The 22,597-nt window shown below is 32.2% G+C and overlaps 2 protein-coding genes across 4 annotated transcripts; one reads left to right on the forward strand and one right to left on the reverse strand.

Moving 5' to 3' along the window:
- Positions 1–1,820: 1,820 nt before the first annotated feature.
- Positions 1,821–13,518, forward strand: LOC111508952 (SET and MYND domain-containing protein 4). Of its 3 annotated transcripts, none has more exons than XM_074172097.1 (12): positions 1,823–2,044; positions 2,249–2,279; positions 2,341–2,431; positions 2,483–2,659; positions 2,715–2,891; positions 2,942–3,236; positions 3,368–3,627; positions 4,871–5,048; positions 5,106–5,268; positions 9,545–9,673; positions 9,773–9,938; positions 13,020–13,518. In XM_074172097.1, the coding sequence occupies exons 2-12, from the start codon at positions 2,267–2,269 to the stop codon at positions 13,171–13,173; spliced, it is 1,803 nt and encodes a 600-aa protein (XP_074028198.1). In that variant the 5' UTR covers positions 1,823–2,044; positions 2,249–2,266; the 3' UTR covers positions 13,174–13,518. The 3 variants fall into 3 exon arrangements, with proteins under 3 accessions (XP_023020376.2, XP_074028198.1, XP_023020375.2); XM_023164607.2 differs by having other exon boundaries at positions 1,824–2,199; XM_023164608.2 differs by lacking the exon at positions 9,545–9,673 and having other exon boundaries at positions 1,821–2,199.
- Positions 13,519–16,267: 2,749 nt separating this feature from the next.
- On the reverse strand, positions 16,268–21,708 carry sPLA2A (phospholipase A2A). Its single transcript, XM_023164590.2, has 4 exons — positions 21,540–21,708; positions 16,678–16,837; positions 16,466–16,624; positions 16,268–16,412 (listed from the first exon to the last, which is right to left on the reverse strand). Exons 1-4 carry the CDS (start codon positions 21,691–21,693, stop codon positions 16,334–16,336), a joined length of 552 nt encoding a protein of 183 aa, XP_023020358.2. The 5' UTR covers positions 21,694–21,708; the 3' UTR covers positions 16,268–16,333.
- Positions 21,709–22,597: the final 889 nt, after the last annotated feature.

Below are 22,597 nucleotides of genomic sequence, written 5' to 3' on the forward strand. Positions count from 1 at the left end.
CATTTTTTGAGGATTATTTTCAGACAGTATTACATTGTTTTTGTTTATTTTGATTAAATTTTTATTTAACAATACCAATTAGGTTTCTGAAACATTGAATTAGTTATTGTGAAAGTCGTATTTTTTTGTGCTTTTGGACATTTTTTAAACTGATGTAAGGAGTAGACGCCATATAAGACTCTGTTATTTTCTTCCGTTTTGAGGTTTGTGTTTTGCCATTGAGGAACTTTTTTTGTTTTTTGAACTGGAAATATTCACATTTTTGTAAGTAATAGCAATAATTGTCTAACTATTAAATAACCTTGTCATTTTCAGTTAAAATGCCTGGCCGTATTTGTGCAGTGTCAACTTGCAAAAGCAATTAGTTGACTTTAAAGAAATAACAGTGGACTCTTTAGAATATATTGCTGGATACTTTGCTAAAAAGCATAAAAATGATCCACCTGGTTTGGGCGATTATACTTATAAAATAAAAGCAGAAAATCATAATTATTATATACTTTCTTGGGTCCAGCAACTTTCATTGGGAGGTCTTATTAAACCCACAGATAACTGGTAAGAAAAAAATAAAAAGTGAAACAAGTTTTTCGAAAAACATCATTTAAATGGATTTAGAAAAGGGCCAGGAGTTGTAAAAACTCTTTCAAAAAAAAATTGCAAAAAGGGAAGATTTTCCTTTAAATATTATTTTTGAATTTTTCAAACTGAGAACAATTATCAGAATGATATATAATAACTTGAAGGCTGACGAAAATAGGTCACTTGAAAGAAAAAATTCAAACAATTCTGATAATGGAAACAAATCGAAAATTAAATATAGTAATACATTAGTTCTTTAAATTTATATTTCTACATTCATGCAAAAAAATTAATTCAAATATATTTAGTGGATAAAGAAGTTTATTTTTGCTCCAATGTAGTATTATAATATATTAAATAGTATATTTATCAATTTTATCATTTATGGAACAAAGTTAAATGATTTTACCTCAATTTCTCATTTTCTTAATAAAAAATAAAAACCGTATCATGTATTTTCTGTCAGATAATTAAAAAAAAGTTGTTACACCTATAATACTATTATCTAAAACAAAGATCATTACAAAATTTTTGTGGGAGTTACAGTTTTCAAGAAAATAATAAAAAACTTATGAAACCTCTTACTTTTAAAAAGGGCAAACTAGCTCGCCCTATCATCCACAAAAGAAAAAATTTTACTCAGTATTAATCCATTTATATCAAGTATTTATTCCTATATAAAAATAATAATTTAATAAGGGATTTACATGAAATTTGTTTATTTTAATTTAAAAGTGCAGTACCGAATCAATCCAGTCACCACTGTTACGTCACGAGATCACGTGACGGGTCTAACAAAATCGCAAAAGTAAGCAATCCTGTATGTCCATAATCGTTGTAAGACACCTACCAATTGGCCCTTTTGCTAACTGCATAAGCTTTTTATTTAATTGACCTTAATTTATTTTATTTCAAATTATTCAAAAATAATTTCTTCTTCTACAGAAATTCCTTCAATTTTAGATCAAATTTTTGGAAAAATACTTATTCGCAAAGAAGATTGGAACAAATATTGAATGAAAAAACTATGGACTATGACGTCCCAAAAGGAATTTGAAAATTCCTTATCTTTTGTCATAACCCTATTTGGAAAAATATTATTTCCGTTGAAAAAAATCATTTGACTTACTATTTTAAATTTTTTCCAATTTTTATTTGACTTCAACTTTTGTAACCAATCGATTTGTAAACCATTCTAACTTCTTCTACAATACGTCGCGTTTAGGTGGAAACGATAAGAACAAACGAACAGACCAAGAGACTTGGGATTTCTGTATTTAAACCAATCACAAACTTTAATTTTATATAACGAGGCTTGATATTTGAATCCTATGATATGAAACATCTATAAAGTATAAAACTGTTGAATAGTTATGCAGAGAAAAAGAGATTTATTGGCGGTGGTGAGAGAAGTGTTGTCAAGTATTTCACAGAGAACTTTTGAACTACTAGATCTTCAAGTTTGGTAAATAGTATTTGTAGTTCATTTTATTTCGTGTTGAATGGTAACGGCAGGTTTTCTCAAATTAAAATACGGCCTATTTCATATTTGCCATTCATATCGATATATTACGAGGATCAGGGAAACTTTCTCAGTTATTTATTATTAATCTAGACATGGTAAGTTTTCATAAAATAATCTGTAAAATATTTTAGTTATATATTTCAGGAAACATCTGAATCAGGGATGCTTGCAACTTGTAAGTACCTATAATTTTTTATGTTGCGAAGTTAAAAGCTAATATTTCATTCTTTTATCAGCAAAAAATGAAAAAACGACAAAAACATATTTTTTCAAAGAAGCTTTCTCAAATGAGTACAGTGCATTTGTCAAGTACTATTATGCTATCAGGTGAGAATTATTATTGTTTCTGGAATATTTATATTTATTTGCATATTCCAGAGAAAATGGATACATACAGAAAATATTTAAAGATTTAGAAAATATGGGTGATTGTTGTGATTTATATAAGCTACCAAACAAACTTGATTTTGACAGTCTCAATTCGTATTTTGAGCCATTGAGCCCCGTTAAATCCAATAAGGAAGTTTTATGTGCTAGCAGATTGTTGAAATTAGAGTGAGTTTTGACGAATACGTTCAACAATAATGATAATATTGAACTCTATTTAAAGGACGACACCTCAAAAAGGAAGACACCTCGTAGCAAGAAAGGCGATTCCTCGAAATAAAATTTTGATAAATGAACAACCCTCAGTGATCCAAGTTAATCCTGTATGTTCCTGCGTTGGAGATTCCAAATCAATATACAGATGCCACAACTGCGGGGTTGGAATGAAACAGTTTTATATGTGAGTGCTATATTGCTTCTTGAAATAGGAGTTTGAAACTCTATTTTCAGATGTGATGGTTGCAATGTTTGTATATTTTGTTCAAGAGCATGTTTGATAAAAGCAAACAAAGAGTTTCATATTTATGAATGTTATGGATTTCAAAGACACTTTTGGTCCTTGGATGATACTGATTACAGCTACTTATCATTGAGAATAATGTTGTATGGTGCAAGTTGGAATTTTCGTTTCAAAGGAGGGGATAGTACTGTATATGGAAACAAAGATAATAATTATCCTTTCATAAACAAACTGAAAACAAATTTTGTAGAAATGTCTTTCGAACACATTAATAAAATATTATATGTAAGTGTGATAATCGTACCTAGGATTGAAAATATGTCTTTCTTCAAGGCACTTTTGGATAAAGACAAATAGTTTCAATAACCGTGAAGTATATTGTGTCATTTTTTTTCTTTTCCTATTGGTTCTTTCAGAGTTCTGCGAGAAATTTAGTGTATCTCATAACGAAGACTAGTTTCTTCCATCCATTCAAAAATCGTTCAGATTTACAAGAACTTCATTTATACATTGGCGGATTAATGGTGAAACACTATTGCCAAGCTCAAATGAATAATATCATCCTGAAATATCCTAATTATAATTTGGATTTCGGAACAGTAAGTGGATCAGCAAAAGCAATTTGTCCAACCATTTCTTTGCTGAATCATTCATGTGCTCCAAATGCTGTTGTAATGTAAGTTATATTTATTGATCTATTTATTTTTTTTGATGAATTTGAAACTATACAGTTAACATTTAATAAATTATTCAAACCTGCGAAATCTTGTGTAGTGTTAATGAACCAAATGCTGATTGGTGCAAAAGTCTTCATTTTTATGGGATCTCAGTTCATCCTTTGAAAACAATTCAATTGTGTGTGAATCTGATGAACAAAAATTATTTATAACTGTTTTCCATTTGTAAAAAAGCTTTTTTGATGTATATCTCTGGAATCAAAAGATTAATGGTTGCTGACGACTTTAAATTATATATTGATACTGCATTTACTATTCTGTTAGAGTATGTGTGGAAGTTTATGGTTTGTATTATTCCAAAATGTTAAATACTGATACGACTGAAGAAACTGCTGATTTGTGTCCCCTAAGAAATGTTCCTATATCCAGCCGCATATTATTAAAAAATTTAATTTCGGTCGTTTCTTAGTCCGTCTCTGTACAAGCAGCCTTGTCTGGGAGATCAAGTGCACTATGCTGCTGATCAAAAATTATCAGTCTGGAAGTAAAAGAAAAGATTGATGAAAAAATAGTTTTTTTGAAAGAAAACAAAACACCTTAAGCTATAACATCCACTGGTAAAGGTAAAGGTAATCTCTGTATCTTGAATATAATGTAAGGTCAGAAATGTACGAGGAATGTAAAAAAAATAATAAGGTCAATTTAATTTTTTTTCAAAATATATTTATTTATTCATCAATTTCTATTTTGTCCCCTTCACCATATTTTTTTAACATATCTCGTATACCATATTCGAATTATCCTTACTCGAGACTTTTCTACGGTATTCCATTATACTTTTAATTCCATTCCACTATTTTTGACCAAGGCGTACAGCATTTTCTATAAATGTTTTAAGCCACAATGAGACATTTTATTTATCTGATGTTCAGTCAAACATTTAATCAAGTAATCAGGTACCGGATTTTCAAACGGTTACCAATGTCATTTATATGTGTTAGGTAAGACCTCGTTAGTCCTTAGCTTGTACAAGTTTCGACTTCTTCGTGGGGGTGCGATAGCTGGTTAACGAAAAAAAAAAAACATTTTAAACAAACATAATTGAAAATAGTTGGTTAAATAAAATATTTTTGATGAAAAGAGATTCTCTAAAAGAAGGTTTGTTGAAAATTGTCAGATTTCAACTGTTTAGGTTTCTTGAAGGATTTGATTGGTTATTTACTCCCTTGTTTTTTTTTTCAGAGTATATACAGATTATATAGTAGTGAAAAGTATGAGACACATTAAATCTGGAGAAGAAATTACAATTTGCTACTCTGAAATAGATGCTCTACTGCCATATACAGAAAGGAATTTGATAACTAGAGAAATACTATTTTTTACTTGTGATTGTAAAAATTGTTTATTCGAAAAAAAGACTGTAAGAATAATAGTTGAAAATGAGGTGATTTATATGTTTTGAATACTGTTTTTCCAGGGGGAGGCACCATTCAAATGTCCTAGTTGTAACACTGGCTATGCTACATATCTTGAAGAGAAAAATGGTGAACACGTTGGATATTGTTTCGATTGCGATTGTACCCTGAATTTGAACTACTTATCTGAACATTTCAAGACTGTTGATGTTTGTAAAAATGCTTGTAAGTATGCCTCTAATCAATATTAGGATAATCGGTGAATGAACAACTTCCATAGAGATCACTTGTATTGACTTACTCACATATACTTTTTGTGTATAACAGTGTTAAAATGTGCTCCTCATTAACGGACAATTTATAGTAGTTTAAAGTGCAGTGAGACTACGATTTTTCTCACAGACCTTAGGCAAGGTACTTCCTTTCAAATTATTCAAACAAAACGTTGGAATATTCATTAGAAGCACTAGAAAAATTAATCATTATAATATATTATTCTGAAACAACCAGAAAAAGTCGGCAGATTTTATCATTATCTCTGTTTTTACTTAGAGATCGTGATATTGAATCCTATAGTCCAGGAGCTTGAGCTGCAAATTGTTTGGTGCCAGCCGATATTTATCTAATATGAATTTCACTAGTTCGGACTTCCATTGTCTACTAAATAAAATGATATGAAATCCCTGAAACAACTAAAAAAGAAGAATTGAAAATGAATAGCTGAAAATAACAATTATATTAACCAAAATAAACCTGAAATGAAATAATAGTGAAATAAAATACAAGTAAAAATAGAACAATCGAATAAATAAAAATAAAGAAATGAAAAAAGAAAATAAAAATAAAAAGTGGAGAGATTCCAAGTCACGTTAGTTCACGACGTTTCGATTGTTAGTATCTACAATCGTCTTCGGGTGATGACTGAACTGATTCCTCCGAGAGATGACTATTTATAGGTCGTTCGAGTAATTTCACTTATCCCCGATTTCCATTTTCCGCTTCACTGGTTCTATGGGAGATGACCGTTTTGGCGGGAGTTGGCCATTTTTCGCTTGATGATGGGTTTCCATATGTTGCGTATTTCTACGCTGGCTTGGCTGAATACGTTGTTGGGCAACATGTATGCCACTTCCTTGAATTTTCTCCTAAACCAATGTTCCTCTCTGTGCAAGATCTCAGATTGGGACCACTCGATCTTGCACTGTCATCCAGAATCAAAGCTTTCAAAAAACGTAACAGAAACCACTCCATAACTTTTTTCTCAGGATCCAAGTATGAACGCTCAAAGTTTTACATATATGATAACTTGATCAACTACTTTTCTTCTATGGGGTCACTTAACACAATAGTACTCAAAACAATATTACCAAGTACTTCTGTTCATATCAATGGAAGCATTCTTGATAATTCGACAATAAATAAGTCAATATCACCTCTAAAAGTCTCATTGAATGCTGATCAGTCCCTTCTGAATCTTTCGAATTATAATCGAAGAAATTTTTTAGCCCTTCCTTGTCTTGAAAAGACTAACGGGTAGTCTCGATATTAACTCTCAATATACAGTCTATTCATAACAAACTAGATGATATGTATTTACTGCTGGAAAGCCTAAACTTTCCTCATATTTTGTTAATCACTGAACATTGGCTAAAGAGAAATGAACCAACTCACTTACCCAACTACTCTGTTGTCTCAAATTTCAGTAGAAATGAATTTAACTGTGGAGGTACTATAATCTTCATTCACGACATTATACCAGCTCAACTCGAGTTGATTGATATACATAAATATGATGATTTGATACAGCATGATACAGATACTGAAGCATGTGATACACCTAAAACTTTTTCTGCACTGCGAATGGAAGCTTCTGGATATGCATGAAAATATGCCAAAACGTTAACAGTATTGTCCTCATTTGAAGTAACAGGTTTTGGTAATGTTGAAGGCGCTTTTAACATGGAGCCATAGTTAAGGAAATTATTTTGTAATCTTACAAACTTCCTCTCGTTCATTGGTGTTAATTCAGGATACATTTGGTTGAATTTTCTACAAGTTGTGTCAATGATTTGATCACACTGTCCGTGTATAATAAATAATTTCATAAGAACTTCGTTTGAATAATCAATATTTGCATTCATTTTTGCCGATTTTTTGAAACACCGTCAATAACCATTTATCAATTACTTATAAAAGTCACCAAATTGTCAAAAGCTTGATATTTCCACGGCTACCTAGAAATCAAATTCTTTAAAAATTATTTTTTGTACAACTGTTATTGAAAATCTCTTTGATAGAAACACTTCAATCAGAACACCTACCAAAAAATCATTTAGAAAAGTTCACACATGCAGTTCGTGCTAATGATAATATTAAATCCCTGTGAAGTTACTGACGATGACGAAGTAGTATTCAGTCCAACTGTAGAAAGTCCTTCATGACTAACCAATAATAGTAACATATGCCTTGTAATACAAAGATCGTGTGTTCAAATCCCATGGACCCTATAATTTTTTTTATTATCAGCAATAACGTTATGCAAAAAAAAATTGTATGATACATTTGTTAAAAGTGATTTTGTTTTGCTCGTGAGTTTGCTCCACTTGCTGACGCTCGTTTTGCAATAATCCCCACTCACAAAATAAAATGCCACTTTAAACACTTGTAGGTAAAACGTGAAAAACTATTTTTCCACAAAAACGGCTTTATTGAGAAAACTTGACGATTTAGGTATAGGGACATGAATATCATCTTGAAGCATTTTTCACCATCTTTCAATTTACCGAGTAATATACAGGGGGTTTCATTTGAAAAAATGAACTTTCGACTACTTTTATGCACAATAGAAATAATAGTAATTTTAGCACGCCCTGTATGATATGGAGTCCATTTCTTGGTGTTATTTAAATATTTCGAGTTTGTCCAGACTATCATCAAAATATCAACTTTTCATGAATTGAGAGTACTGATGTACTTAATTTCAATTAAGGCTATGTTTTGGACCATAATTAGCATAATTTATTTTTCATCTCGAAAACAGATAGAGATAGGTATAGGACATTATTAACAAAAAAGTATTAAAATACTAGAGCGATTCCAAAAATGTATTAATATACGGGGTGTTCCATTTAAAAAAATATAATTGCTAGGACTTTTTGATAGAAGTAGCAACGCCGCAATGCTGAAAATATTTTAGATCGATAGAGCAGGTAAGGAAATGTGAGAGGTGAAATTTTCAGAAAAATCATGCTTTGCGTTTTCCAGAAACGTCTAACCTACCATCGACCGTGAGTCACTCTGTATATGCATATTCAATTATTTATCTATAATTGTTTTAGCTGTGCACTAAAATCGTAACCATATTTCAGTATGACACATACATTAAACCAGTGTATATGTATAATGTATAGTTATTATAGTGAAACTCATTTATGCATTATTAGCTTTGTCAACGTGTTTATACTTTGGACAATAAAGCATATTTGATTTGATTTGATATGATCATATGCTACCTTTTAAAAATGTATGATTTTCATAATATTGGAGTATCCCATCCAAAGGCTGTATAAACTGACAACTTTTATTCACAAAAACCGAAATGATCACGAAAAAATATATAAACAAACAGGATGATAAATATCAAGTGAAAATTCACACTATTATATTCAGTTGTATCATGAAAATCTCACAGATGTAAAGTAATTCTGTAAAATTGCTAAACCTGACGTGACTATTTTATTAATTTTTCAATTAGGAATAATTAATCGATTGAAACAAATAATTATCAGTAAATTTTTCAATAATATCTTCAAGAACAGATACATAATTCCAATAAGAAAATAATATTATTATAAATGTTCAAAACATCTTTCTACAGCTTCGATACACAGCCTGCAGCGCCCCATGCAAATTCCTTCTAAGGTTTTTTAAAGGTCTTGGATTATTTCGTAGCTCTTCAATATCATTTTCAATTCTTGTTTGGAGCTCTCAGACTCTTTCTTTAATGTAACTTCAAAAAATCTAATGGATTCAAATCTGGTGAGCGTGGTGGCCATGAACTTTCTTCTCCTATAAATGATGAGTATGGAATTGTCTCATTTCAAGACAAAAATGAGGTGGAGCGCCATCTAATTGAAACCACATATGCCTTCGAAAGTCTAGAGTAATATCATCTAGCAAAAGTGGTAGATTATTTTGCGAAAATGTCAAAAACTACAGTTCATTTACTCCAGCTTGAAGTCGAAATTGCCCAATTAATATGCCATTCACAACTTAACAAAAATTAAAGTACTAAACTAAACTGCACAAAATATTGTAGTTTTTACCAAATGGGTTTGATTCAATTGTGTTAAATTAAGTTATGACCATCTGAGTCTGAGAAAAAAAATTATTGTTTGTATTTCAGTATGTAATCTGTACTTTCTAACAACTATCTATAAATATTCTGTATATAGGTGGCTGGAGAAATGAACCGAGAACTAAGGCTAAAAGTTTTTTTCAGATAAGAAATCAAAATCTATGATACCTATTTTTAAAATTGCTGAGATATATGGTGCCATATTTCCAAACACATCTCCGTACCTATTAGAAATATATAGATTGTTATATGACCACTATTATTCACTGGGAGGTAAGATAATTTTTAGTAAGCAATGCCACACCTCAAACAAGTGAATCTGCATCGAAAATTCTAATGAAATTATCCCACTTGTGTCCTTTTCTATTTCAGATCAACCATTGGAAGTGCTAAAATACGGTATTCTATTGTTCAATATTGCAGAACAAGTAGTATCAAGATTATATTTACGGTTGCTGATATCGAAAGTAAGATTCATAATGTATTTCACTGAAACAAAGTACTTTTCGAAGATAAGATCAGTTTCCGAGGAAGAACTGTGAGTTTATTATTCTCATATTTATATTTAAAATTTATTGAGACTCCATTTTAATATTTCAGCAATAATTCTTGACTTTTTTTATTATGTAGAGCTATCTTTTTGAACTGATCATTTTTCACTGATTCACTTTCATTTGAGAAAGTGTTTGAACAATTATTCTATGTTACAAAAGTTTTGGAGCTTCTTATCTCAAATATTTATTCTACTGTATTGTGGTATATGAGGTCTATTCTACGAAAGCGTTAAAGGGCCACATAAATTTTTTTTTTTATTTGTATAATTCTGACTCTCATCTCAGAATTCTGAGTTGCAAGTCAGAATTCTGAGATACAAGTCAGAATTTTGAGATACAAGTCAGAATTCTGAGATACAAGTCAGCATTCTGAGATACAAGTCTGAATTCTGACTTGCAAGTCAGAATTATGAGATTTAAGTCAAAATTCAGACTTGCAACTCAGAATTCTGAGATGAAAGTCAGAATTATACAAGAAGGGCCACACAAAAATATCTTTTTCGATTTGTATGATTCTGACTTGCAACTCAGAATTCTGAGATGAAAGTCAGAATTATAATTATTATGACCCTTCTTGTATAATTCTGACTTTCATCTCAGAATTCTGACTTGCAAGTCAGAATTCTGACTTGTATCTCAGAATTCTGACTTGCAACTCAGAATTCTGAGATGAAAGTCAGAATTATACAAATTGAAAAAATATTTATGTGTGGCCCTTCAACGCTTTCGTAATTCAAAGTTGTGGTCTGCAAAATCGACTGCCTCGAATTCTGCTGCACACTCTCACAGACAGCGGCGATTCATTCGGCAGATCTTGCGTTTTGTCGACGTATGGATGTTGGTCGATCGTTTACTGAACCAGTGGACTCAAATTTATTGCGAATAGTTCTGTCGGTATGACGATTATGGCGACCGTAAAATGGATGAAGCGCGCGGTACGTTGCTCGTACCGAACACCCATTTTGATAAAACAATATTTGCATGTGTTGTTGAATGTTATACAGGGTAAAACTGAATAAGTGTAAAACATTTCATTGAAAAAGAGATAGGATCTTTCATATAAAGAAATTTCATTGGAGCATCTCTTGTTAAGATACGTCTCCTTAAAGGGGGTACATAAAATTTGTATAACAATTTTTTTCACAAGCACTAAAAAAGTTACAATATTGAAATTAACCTGACGTTTCGTACTACCAAAAAGACACTCAGCCAGAAATTTATTTGGTTTACCTCATGGTTGTAAGGGGTGGAAAACGCAACCCCTAAAATTTATTTCCAATGTAACTTTTTGTCTTATTATTTGTTTACCATTTGAAAATTTATTTCCGATAGCCTGTTTCATTCTAAACAAAAAATGTCTCTTGGGTTTTTTGCCTAAAATAAACCAGTTCGCGCAAAAAAAAATTTTTACGAACAACTATAGAGATACTTTGTCATAAATGCGAACTGGATTTATTGTTATTTTGTAGTTAGTACCTGCATTAAACGATTAAAGGGTAATAAACAAAACTAATTTATTAATAACAAAACACACAACACATAGAAATCATAGTAAATGTTCAATATGTCTACCTTCAGACATTACGCATGCGTCTAGACGTCGGCGCATTGAGCCACGTATTCGCTCAAATATTCCTGGAGTCTCTTTGATTACCCTGCACGCATCGATGATGCGGTTTCTTAAGTCTTCTACATCGCGAACAGGAGTACGATAAACCAAATGCTGTAAATGGCCCCAAATAGAGAAATCGAGAGAATTGAGATCCGGGGATCGAGCGGGCCAGTTCTGTGGTCCTCCTCGACCTATCCACTGATTTACATATGTTTCAGTTAAATGCTGACGTTTAATTGTCACTATTGCTACTAGATAGATTAGTTTCGTATTTTCGCATTTATGACGATGTATCTCTGTAGTTGTTCGTAAAATAATTTTTTGCTGCGAACTGGTTTATTTTGGGCAAAAAACCCAAGAAACATTTTTTGTTTAGAATGAAACAGGCTATCGGAAATAAATTTTCAAATGGTAAACAAATAATAAGACAAAAAGTTACATTGGAAATTAATTTTAGGGGTTGCGTTTTCCACCCCTTACAACCATGGAGTAAACCAAATAAATTTCTGGCTGAGTGTCTTTTTGGTAGTACAAAACAACGTCAGGTTGATTTCAATATTGTAACTTTTTTAGGGCTTGTGAAAAAAATTGTTATACAAATTTTATGTACCCCCTTTAAGGGGTCAACAAGAGATGCTCCAATGAAATTTATTTATATGAAAGATCCTATCTTTTTTTCGATGAGGAATCACTTCCTTAAATGTTTTACACTTATTCAGTCACGCCCTGTAATCATCCATATTGACTTGGCAAAACAGACTGACTGAATGACAACTAATTTGATAGATGTAGCTTTAACAAGATGGCCGTTATCAATTGTTCGAAAGTCCCAGTTGGAAGACCTAATACAAAGCAAGTAGAATGTAGTCAAACTTTGTGTTTGTGGAGATCAAATCATAAAAGGTGTAAATTATAAAATTACTATGGATCTTCATCAAGTAACGGCCTAATCAATAAGAAAATTAAAGAAAGCTACTACTAGTTTCTTGGCCTTGGTACTTCAAGTAAATTATTCGATGTGCCATAACTAATCAGTACAAAAGTTTGTGGAGATCAAAATGTAAGGTGTAGTTTATGATATTACTATGGATTTTCATCAGGTAATGGCCGAATCAATCAGAAAAAAAAGATAAATTATCCATTTGTCAGCTGGTTGAAATTACCAAGACAGGTGAATTTGCTGTAGTCTAACCTTAGTATGAATTGTTCCAATACCTTGATTTACACTGTATATGAAGACACATATTTCGGGAACAGTGTCACTGTTTTTCTGGTTGAAGGCCGTTGAATTTTGGAATTCCTTCCTAACGTTTCGCTAGTGCGAGACTAGCTGGCAGGATGTCTGAAGAATCAAACCACTCGCGCCAGCGAAACGTCTGGAAGAAATTCCAAAAGTCGACGGCTGCGAAAGCCTCACCATTTTGTCAATCTATAAAGTGTTCTTCATTTTCAGTCAGACCATGGAGATATTCGTACACGAAGTCATAAAAACGAAAGGCGACCTCGAGTTTTACTTACCACAAGAGAAAATGTGCTTTTATAAAGACGTTCAGTTGAAAATTAGTCAATGGTTTAGCAATATGAGAGTTGTCAATAAGAAAAAATAGGCTCGCTCTTAGTTTGATTTTGTTTTATCCGGAGTTTTAAAGACTTTTTTTTGTTTCTTTCATTTTATCTTTGTGAATGTCACATTATCGGAAATACTTTTCAGTTATGTTTTAAATGTTTATATTCGTAGTATTTTTTATTTCTTTGTATTTTATCGTATTGGACATCAGAAATCAATGAAAATACTCATCTGTTATCTTGAATGATTTCAAATATATCGATGGCTGTGTTATAATAGGTAATGTTTTGATGTATGACGAAAATATTTATCAGTATTTGAATATGTTCCTTGTTTTGTAGAGTATAATTGTTTCTACTCATAATAAATTCTACTTTTCTATCAATATTTTATTTATTGGAAGCTATGCATATATCCAAACCTGTTGAATGAAATTGTTGTATCATGTATAAAATTATGCTGAATTCTGCAGTCAACTACAATGATGCTCATTTGATCTAGTCATCTCAGTCACTATCAGGTAAGTATCTTGGAATTTGAGATGTCCAGCAGTATCCAGCTATAAATATGTATTTTGACATGCTAGAAGTTGTCTCACAACCTATTTGTAATCGTTATTAATAATGTAGAGGTATAAATTCCCTGCAACTTTGTTCAAAAAAAATGTTTAAACGTTGAATCTTTTTCGAGATACAGGGCGGAGAGCGCGCGGTTAGAGCATCATTCAAGATCAACCATTAGACCCGGTTAAAACATGCCAAAGGGACAAACTTTAATTACATTCTCATTTCCTTTTATTACATTTCAAATGGAAAATTATCAGGTACATCTTCTTTACCTGGAAATTATGAACCCTATTATGTAGTAAGAACCTTTCTGTTTATAACCAAAGGGACAGATATTCAATGGGGAATCTTCCTCAATTTCGGTTATTACAGCAAATGCAAGTTTGAACAAAATAAAGTTGAGTACAATTCATGAGTTTTTCAAATTCACTTCGAAAAGTATTCAAATTGATGTTTTAAATGTTGGGTTTTCATTTTTAAAGGGATTTCTTTCTAAATCACATATTGGCAACAGCGCCTATATCAAGTTGAAATAATTTATACTTACCTAGATATTCTACTTTAAAAAAGGAAAATTTTCTTTATAAATCAACAATTAAGGCAAAATATAAATTATAGTTCAATACCACCTCCACAAGCCACATAAACAACAGTTGTGTTGTTACTTATTTATATAGAGGAAGATAGGTTAGGTGCACAGAATGTCTCAGAACTCGGAACATAAGTAAACAGAACAACTAGCTTTTGAAATATGGCATTTTTGTTTGTCTCATACAGGTAACAGATTCATTGTCCTTTATTAGCTATAACCGATGTTGTCAAATGATGAAATAGAAACAAATCCCTTCAAATGTTGAATGCATTATTTCATTCATCTTTTTTTAAGTATTTGTCAAGTAAACAAAGGTTAAGTTTCATACTCTTTATTTCAGTGTTGCCAAATTATCATAAATACACATTAGTGTCAATACACATTAGCAACTCCTTCACAGTATTTAAATAATTTTTTAAAGGAAAACGTTGAAATGATAAGTTTAAGCTCTTTTATGAAAACTACTTGATTTTCGTCAGGAGGAACATTCCCCATTGTATATAGTTACCATATCACAGGGATGTCAATGAGGACAGAACCCGTGCCTCCGAAATCATGGAAGACCTGGAGACAAATTTCGATGAAGACGATAAAGAAGAGGACTTTGAAATAATATAGCGTTCGGAAGACGACGAAGAAGAAGAAGATAATTAATATATATCTTTTTTTTTAATTCCACAATCATAAATGTATGGAATATTTTTTAATACAAATGTAGTCTACAAAATTGATAATGAATACCTATAAATAGCGAAAAACCCATAGAAAACGAGATATTTCGGGATGATACATACTTGAAATTATCGGTAATCTATCCACGTAGAAATAATTAAGTGGATTCAGTTACAACCCAGATCTGTCCAGTATATTTCTGGTGAGGATTAATTAGATCCAAACACACTCACAAAGTGCCTCAACTCCCAAATTTGAAGGCTACAAGTCGGCAGTGAGATCATTAATTTTGAGCCACTCATCCCTGAATTTAATCTCAGATTAACGTATTATAGGTGTTGCGCACTGTAGTTATATTCAGAAGAAAATAGCCACGAAAATTCATTTTTTATATATATTGAAAAATAAATTTAAGTGAATATGCAAAATTAACAATTTATAAATCAATAATAGCACCCCACTTTGATTATTGCAGTACGTTACTCTATTTTGTGAGCAATCAAAGTCTAAACAGACTACAGAAGCTTCAAAACAGATTCATGAGGGCAATATTAAGTTTTGTTATAAACGCACATCTGTGGAATACATGTTGGAAACACTGTCTCTTATGTCTACTTAACAAAGGATATCACTGAATGTGCTAATAATTTATATTTAAAATTAAACACAATATATTGCCAAATTATCTGAGTGATCAGTTAACCTACACAAGTAGCATTCATAGACACTCCACTAGAAATAAAATAGGAAATTTTTATATCAACAGAGAACATACAGGTTGTGACTCGTTGTATAGTTCTGGTCTGATTGCATTTAATAATTTGCCAAGTCATACAAAAAGCTGTAACTCATTAAATGTATTCAAAAGAAAATATAGTGAATATATTTCAAGTCATTGTAATCAATGATTAGTCTTATTTTCTAGTTTCTTGTTTTTAAAATGTGACTCGTCTCTAATTTTATATATATTTTTTATTGTTTTGTATTTTATAAGTGACTGACTGTACTATGAAGAGCATTATTTGCTAATAAAGAGTAATAATAAAAATACTTGATCAGACATAAGCGACGGACTGCGACTGCTCCTCGTTTTGAGGTTCAACTCAGTAAACCTTGAACTTCACTGTTTGAAAACTCTTTCATTTGGAGAGCTACGTTTATATAGAATAAACTTCCTGAGAGCCTTTTTCCAAATGAATTTATTCTCCAGCGATTAAAATCCAACGTGAATCGCTATCGTGTTTCACGAAATTCGGATAACTATATTGTTTCAGAAGGATAATGAATTGAAAAAAATACAAAGATAGTTATTACTTCAATGTATTACAATAATTCCACTACATTCAAATTGTGGATTCTAATGTATATGTTCAGAAGTTGGGTACATCAAACCACTGATAGATTTTCTCTTGTGTCTCGTCGAATTGGTAATCCATGCATTTTGGTTTCCTGAAATATATAATCGATGCTAGATGTTGCTGATAGAATTTGTCAATACTTACAGAAAATAACTATATTTGTTACAAGAGACAACTGGATATTCCTTCTTGAAACATTGTGTACCCAAAATGGTGAAGTATATATGACCAACTTCTCTGGAAGTCTTGGTATTCACAGACTTTAGACATTTATAAAACTCCTTATCACAGTCACAATGCAACCTTGAAAATACAGTGTATTGATTTTTCAAACCAAATAAATAACGGTAATTTACCTTGTGTAAAACGAAGGATTTGTGAGGTTATGATCAGTCTGGAAACCCTCAATGATATCAGGACAGAGATCATGGTTTCTGCAACATTTGTCGGTATTCCTGTGTATGCCAAAATCTGATTCGTTAATGGCAATATTGCCAGCACCACACCATTTGGTACCTAAACATTAAGAAAATTATAGTGTTTAATTTTTTGTTCATTTCAATCAAATTGGATTCCAGAAAAGAGAAATAGCCATATTTTAATGAAATTTCAAATACACTCAAATTTCAATGAATCCCACAGAACCTTAATTTATATGTGTTCAATTCGTTAAAGGCTGGCTCTTTGGGAGTGACAAAGAAAAATAATTGATGTTTAAATGTTATCTTATTAATCAATTCAGGGCGATCGAGGTGGGTGACATCTAGATTCTATAATTCGAACGTAACTCAGGCCAAACATTAATATTATACCATAAGAAAGTGTAGTATGAAACATATGGTAGCCTAATTTTTTTATTGTAATATAAAAATGAGTTATTTGTCATGACTAGTAAGTTCAAAAATTATTGTTCAATGAGCCAATTCATAAATATGATCCGTAATTTATTCAAAAAACACTTTATTGTGATATTTTCACCATACAATTTTACAAAAACGCAACACGTGTTTCGCCATACAATGGCTTCCGCGGGCGGGTCTACTAACTGAAGAAGCCATTGTATGGCGAATCACGTGTTGTGTTTTTAAAAAACTGTTTAATGAAAATCTCACAATAAAGTGTTTTTTGAAGTAGTTATGGATTTTTATCAAGTATCGGCCAATTCCATCATATATGTATCGGTGAAACGATTAACAAATCAATGTCTTTTATAGTGAACCTTCAACTGAGATTATTTAGCTAGTAAATATCTACATAAAATAATTCGATTTAAGTGTTGACAAATATCCATCTCATTTCTTTATTTTCCCTCAGTTTCGCGTTGCTAGCACTATCGTACGGCAATAATCCTTTCGAATAACAGAGTTTCAAACTTCCCATTACCTGTAGACGTGATTACTAGTACATTAAAAAGTCTAGAACATATATAATTACGCTGAAAAATGAAAATTCACGATGTATTTGCTTCAATCAATAGAAAAGCATTAACGTTTCGAATAAATCAACAGATGAAACCATCAGGTCAATCGGTAAACTCTCCGAAGAAGTTGGGAACCCGCCTATGGAATACGGTATTGAAGGAAAAACTTGTTCAATGATATTCAATTTATCAATTACCTAATCATGTTAAGATTTGCAATATACAGGGCTATTCAAATTCGTTTCTGTACGTGGGGATCTCGTAAACGATAAGAGATAGAGTGTCGGTTAAATTATGGTTCTGGAGATATACAGGAAAAACCAAAAAATCCCAAAGAATATTTTTGCCTTTATCTTCTTTATTCGCAGACATATTGAAAATCTGTCCACATTTTGCTATTGGCACTTGATGTGGGCTCTCAGACTATATCCATGAATCTTTTATACAGGGTGTCATCTGACTTGGGCCACCCCCATCTTTGAATTTTTAAATACGGACCTGTATTTTTTGTTGTAGTTTTTGGATCGTAGACGTTCACTTCATACTGAGAAATTAAATTCAATTTTATATTTCGGGATTTTTCGGTAATATTCGATTATTATTCCCTTTTAAATTACGGCTCGGAAATTGGTTGACTGATGAGTTGAATAAAAACACAAAAGCAACTTGCCCGTCTCCCTATGTACCGTAGAGTTTTTCGAGAGTTTTTTTTTCATTTTTAGGTACCTATTCATATTTTTTCCATTGCTCTGAGCGTTTTCTACAATGAACTTCGAATAAGAAAACCTTTTATGATTACCTGAATATATACAACAAAAATATATTATATATGTTTTGATGAACAGAAAAAAATTTGTAGCAATAATAACATCCGAAACGAACACTATAATTATAATGAACATTGAAATGAAGTAATTTATATACGCAAAAAAATTAATTGTGCAATAAATGTTCGAATTGGAGTCCTTCCATTTCGAGACAAATAATGGGACAATAAGATGGTCTGCAAAATCACAGATCTTACTATTTTTGACTATTTTCTATGGGGACATTGAAAAATAGGATTTACGCTGGCAGAGAGATAGAAAATGTGGAAGACTCGAGATTGAAGTTTTGAATGATTTCACAACAATGTAGCAAATAAGTGTATTAAGGGCAATAAATAATATGAAAAACCGAGTTTAAAAATGTCTCGAAATGGAAGCACTCCAATTTGAACATTTATTGTGGCAATATTTTTTTTGGGTACCTATATAAATTACTTCGTTTCAATTTTCATTACAATTATAGTGTTCGTTTCGGATGTTATTATTGCTATCTTTTCTTTTTCTGCTTGTACACATATAATATATTTTTGATGTAGATATGTTTCATATATGAATAGGTACCTAAAAATGAAAAAAAAAATCGAAAAACTCTGCGATACATAGGGCGACGTGAAAGTTGCTATCATGTTCTTATTCAACTCATTCAGCCAATTTCCAGAGCCGTAATTTGAAAGGGAATAATTCACATCCCGAAATATAAAATTGAATTTAATTTCTCAGTATGAAGTGAACGTCTACGATCCAAAAACTACAAGAAAAAGTACAGGTCCGTATTTAAACATTCAAAGATGGGGGGGCCCAAGTCAGATGACACCGGCCGTGTATAAAAGATTCATGGATATATTCTGAGAGCCCACATAAAGTGCCAATAGCAAAATGTCAGATTTTCAATATGTCTGCGAATAAAGAAGATAGAACCCACATAAAGTGCCAATAGCAAAATGTGGACAGATTTTCAATATGTCTGCGAATAAAGAAGATATAGGCAAAAATATAATTTGGGATTTTTTGGTTTTTCCTGTATATCTCCAGAACCAAAAGAGCTATATTCGATTTCTTCACATCATTGAATAGGTCTCTAAAATACACAACTTTGCCATAATTTAACCGACACTCTATCTCTTATCGTTTACAAGATCCCCATGTACAGAAACGAATTTGAATAGCCCTGTATATCCTAATACCCATAACTGGTTGGTTGGACTTAATAAGTGCGTCAATGAACTCACACCAGTATTTTGCAGGCTCTTCAACTTGTCTTAAAAGGAAGAGGCTTTTTCTTGTTGAAATATTGCTCGCACGTTCAGCTTATTCCTGAAAGGGTATGAAAAAATCTTCAAAATAACTATAAACCAGTCGCTTTGCTATCAGTTATATCAAAAATCATGGAGAAAGCCGTAAACCACTATATCCATGAATATTTGGAAGGCTTTAACATTTTGAGCGATCATCCGTGTCATATCGTATGTCATCCATATTTGGAATAACGCAATCGAGAAACATGGAGAGTCTAGAGTTGTTGCACTTGATATTTCTAAGGCCTTTGACCGTGTGTAGCATGAGGGTTTGCTGACCATACTTTGATGCTATAGCTTGTCGGATCATTTTTGTGTATGGCTCTCCAGTTTCATGAAAGAACGTTCCCTGCAAGTGGCCCTGGTGTTCCCCAGGAATCCATATATTGACTCCAACCCTCGTTTTATTGTATATCAACGACTTATTGGAGAAAACTGAGATTCCAATATATTTCTTTGCTGACGAAAGCACGCTTGTCTCGTCTTTCAATTTGGATTCCAGGACATCGGCTACGGAGGCACTTCTTCACCGGCAGCAGGAGGTTTCATATCTTAATGAGGATCTAGAAGTGATTTCGAATTGAGGTGAAAGTAACCAGGTTCAATTCAAAGCCACAAAAACCCAGGCATCGGTTTTCTCTCAGGACAGATAATTCCGCTTTCTGCTTCAGTAAAATTGTTGTGGGTGGACATGAACACCAATATGTCTCGGCACAATCATGTCACTGGAATTGCAAATGCTGCCAGAAAACTGTAAACACCTCACCGATTTGTGATGCTTTATAAAGCTCAGATCAGACTTTGTTTGGAGTATTATTATCATGTATGGAGCTCCCCATGCCTATTCTTGTGATCGTGTCCCGACCGACAGGGTGGTAATGTAGGTTTTTCCGACTTTACCTTCTGCTGAAACGGCAAATCAAACATCAAGTGCCTTCATTTAGGAAAACTCTTTATATTAGGGATTCCAGGGCCAAGCATTGCAAATGCATATATAATTGGAAATTGCACACGTTTGAAATTATTTGGCACATCTGTAGGTATAATAGGGATTCGTGGTATTGATATATTTTCATCTCCTAATTTGTCATTCAAAATGCTGGTTTTGACAACGTTTTTCATCAATTTTTCTTTGACTAATCGCTTAGCTAAAAGCGCCGTACGGAAGTAAAGGCTAAGGAAACCTAGAGAGAGAATGACTGATCGCGTGCTGTTGCACAGGCTTGGTGGATTCAAATTACGGACCGATCCAGTTGTAAATTATGCGGTGGCATGCCTGGCAAATCCAAAGAGTTCAAAAACTCAGTTGGGTACACCTATAGACGCCTGGCGGGAATAACTTATCTATGATCGGGGATAAAAATATCAAATAACTTAAATGGTCATTAAAAAATAGGAGTTAGTGATGACAGGGTAATAATTGAGGGTTATATGTATTAAATGCCATATCATAAAAAAGTAAAAACAACAAATTTTGTCCATAAAATAAAAATATATATTTGGGGTGGGGCACCACAGATCTACCGAATATACATATAAACTTTCAGAAAAGTCGGTCAAGCCGTTTTCGAGGATTATGGCAACTAACACCGTGACACGAGAATTTCATATATACATAGAGATTATTGTATATATGTTATAATAACCTTTCATAATTCTGTAAATATGAAAAATACCTGGATAAATTAAAAGCTGGTTTGGCAGATTGACTTCCTCTGATCTTGCATCTAAGCCGATAATGTCAAAATCGGCAGACTTATCCCAAATGATTTTGACACCCTCTGTACTACAGGAGAAATAAAAGACTAATACACCAATTACACGGTTCATTTTAGGTACAAAGTGTTTTTATTCATTCAAAATACAATTTATATAATAGGATTTCTTCACAATTTAAATAATTGCAATTTGTTTTCAGGTAGCGTTTCTGGTCTAGTCGGCATAAACTTATCGTTTTGATAAGGTGCCATGTTTTGGATTCGATCAGTCGAATAATTACTATAATCGGAGTTTAATGAATGTCGAGTCGACAAGCCTATTTACATTCAGTATCAACGATTTGTTTTATCTTTTTCATGAAAATTCAATTAGCGAGATTGAAAAAGTATTTTTAAACGAAAGAAGTGTCTGGGTTAGATTTGCGGGGAAACATTTCAGTGAGGAACTGAAAAATAATATTGAGAATCATTATGGTTTATATATTTTTGATTTATGTACTAAAGGGGGGTTGTTTGGAGGTAATTCAGGAACATAGTTACAGGAATAAAAACTAACGAGGCCGAATTTTAAAGAATTGTAAGAACACAGAATACTTTTCAGCAGTTTTACAACTTTATTAAATGCACTAGAAGTATTTCATTGACAATACAAGACAGACCTGCACATCGTCTTGATTTCAATCAGGTTGGAGCCTGGCTCCCTTACCCTTTGAACTAATAATACAAGACAGAAATCGGAGCTCAACGACAAGCACAATCTACATAAATATTTTTCCGAAAATTTTTACTTTAAAAAAAAGTTTTTTGTTTATATATTACTTTTTTTCTGTGAAGCATTTTATAGTTTCCTATAGTGTTTTTAGACATGTTCAGTCAATTAGTCAAGAACCGAGAAGTTTGCTCTTACTTAACGAGTAATATTCACACGGCAGGAATATTTTTTAAACGCCTGCCGTTACAAAGCGAACCGTACATAGTAACACCATGCAGACAGCGGGAAAATCAGAGAGAGCCTA

Source organism: Leptinotarsa decemlineata, unplaced genomic scaffold (assembly GCF_025532065.1).
Source record: "Leptinotarsa decemlineata unplaced genomic scaffold, Ldec_3_MD MMD2_tig00000035_RagTag_RagTag, whole genome shotgun sequence".
Taxonomy (NCBI): domain Eukaryota; kingdom Metazoa; phylum Arthropoda; class Insecta; order Coleoptera; family Chrysomelidae; genus Leptinotarsa; species Leptinotarsa decemlineata.

Coding starts and splice junctions, on each gene's coding strand:
- LOC111508952 (XM_023164607.2), top strand. Junction 2,280..2,340: donor ATCAGGGATGCTTGCAACTT/GTAAGTACCTAT, acceptor TTCTTTTATCAG/CAAAAAATGAAAAAACGACA. Junction 5,049..5,105: donor GTTTATTCGAAAAAAAGACT/GTAAGAATAATA, acceptor CTGTTTTTCCAG/GGGGAGGCACCATTCAAATG.
- sPLA2A (XM_023164590.2), bottom strand. CDS start 21,693: ATGAACCGTGTAATTGGTGTATTAGTCTTTTATTTCTCCTGTAGTACA. Junction 16,838..21,539: donor CCAGCTTTTAATTTATCCAG/GTATTTTTCATA, acceptor CTTAATGTTTAG/GTACCAAATGGTGTGGTGCT. Junction 16,625..16,677: donor AATCCTTCGTTTTACACAAG/GTAAATTACCGT, acceptor TGTATTTTCAAG/GTTGCATTGTGACTGTGATA.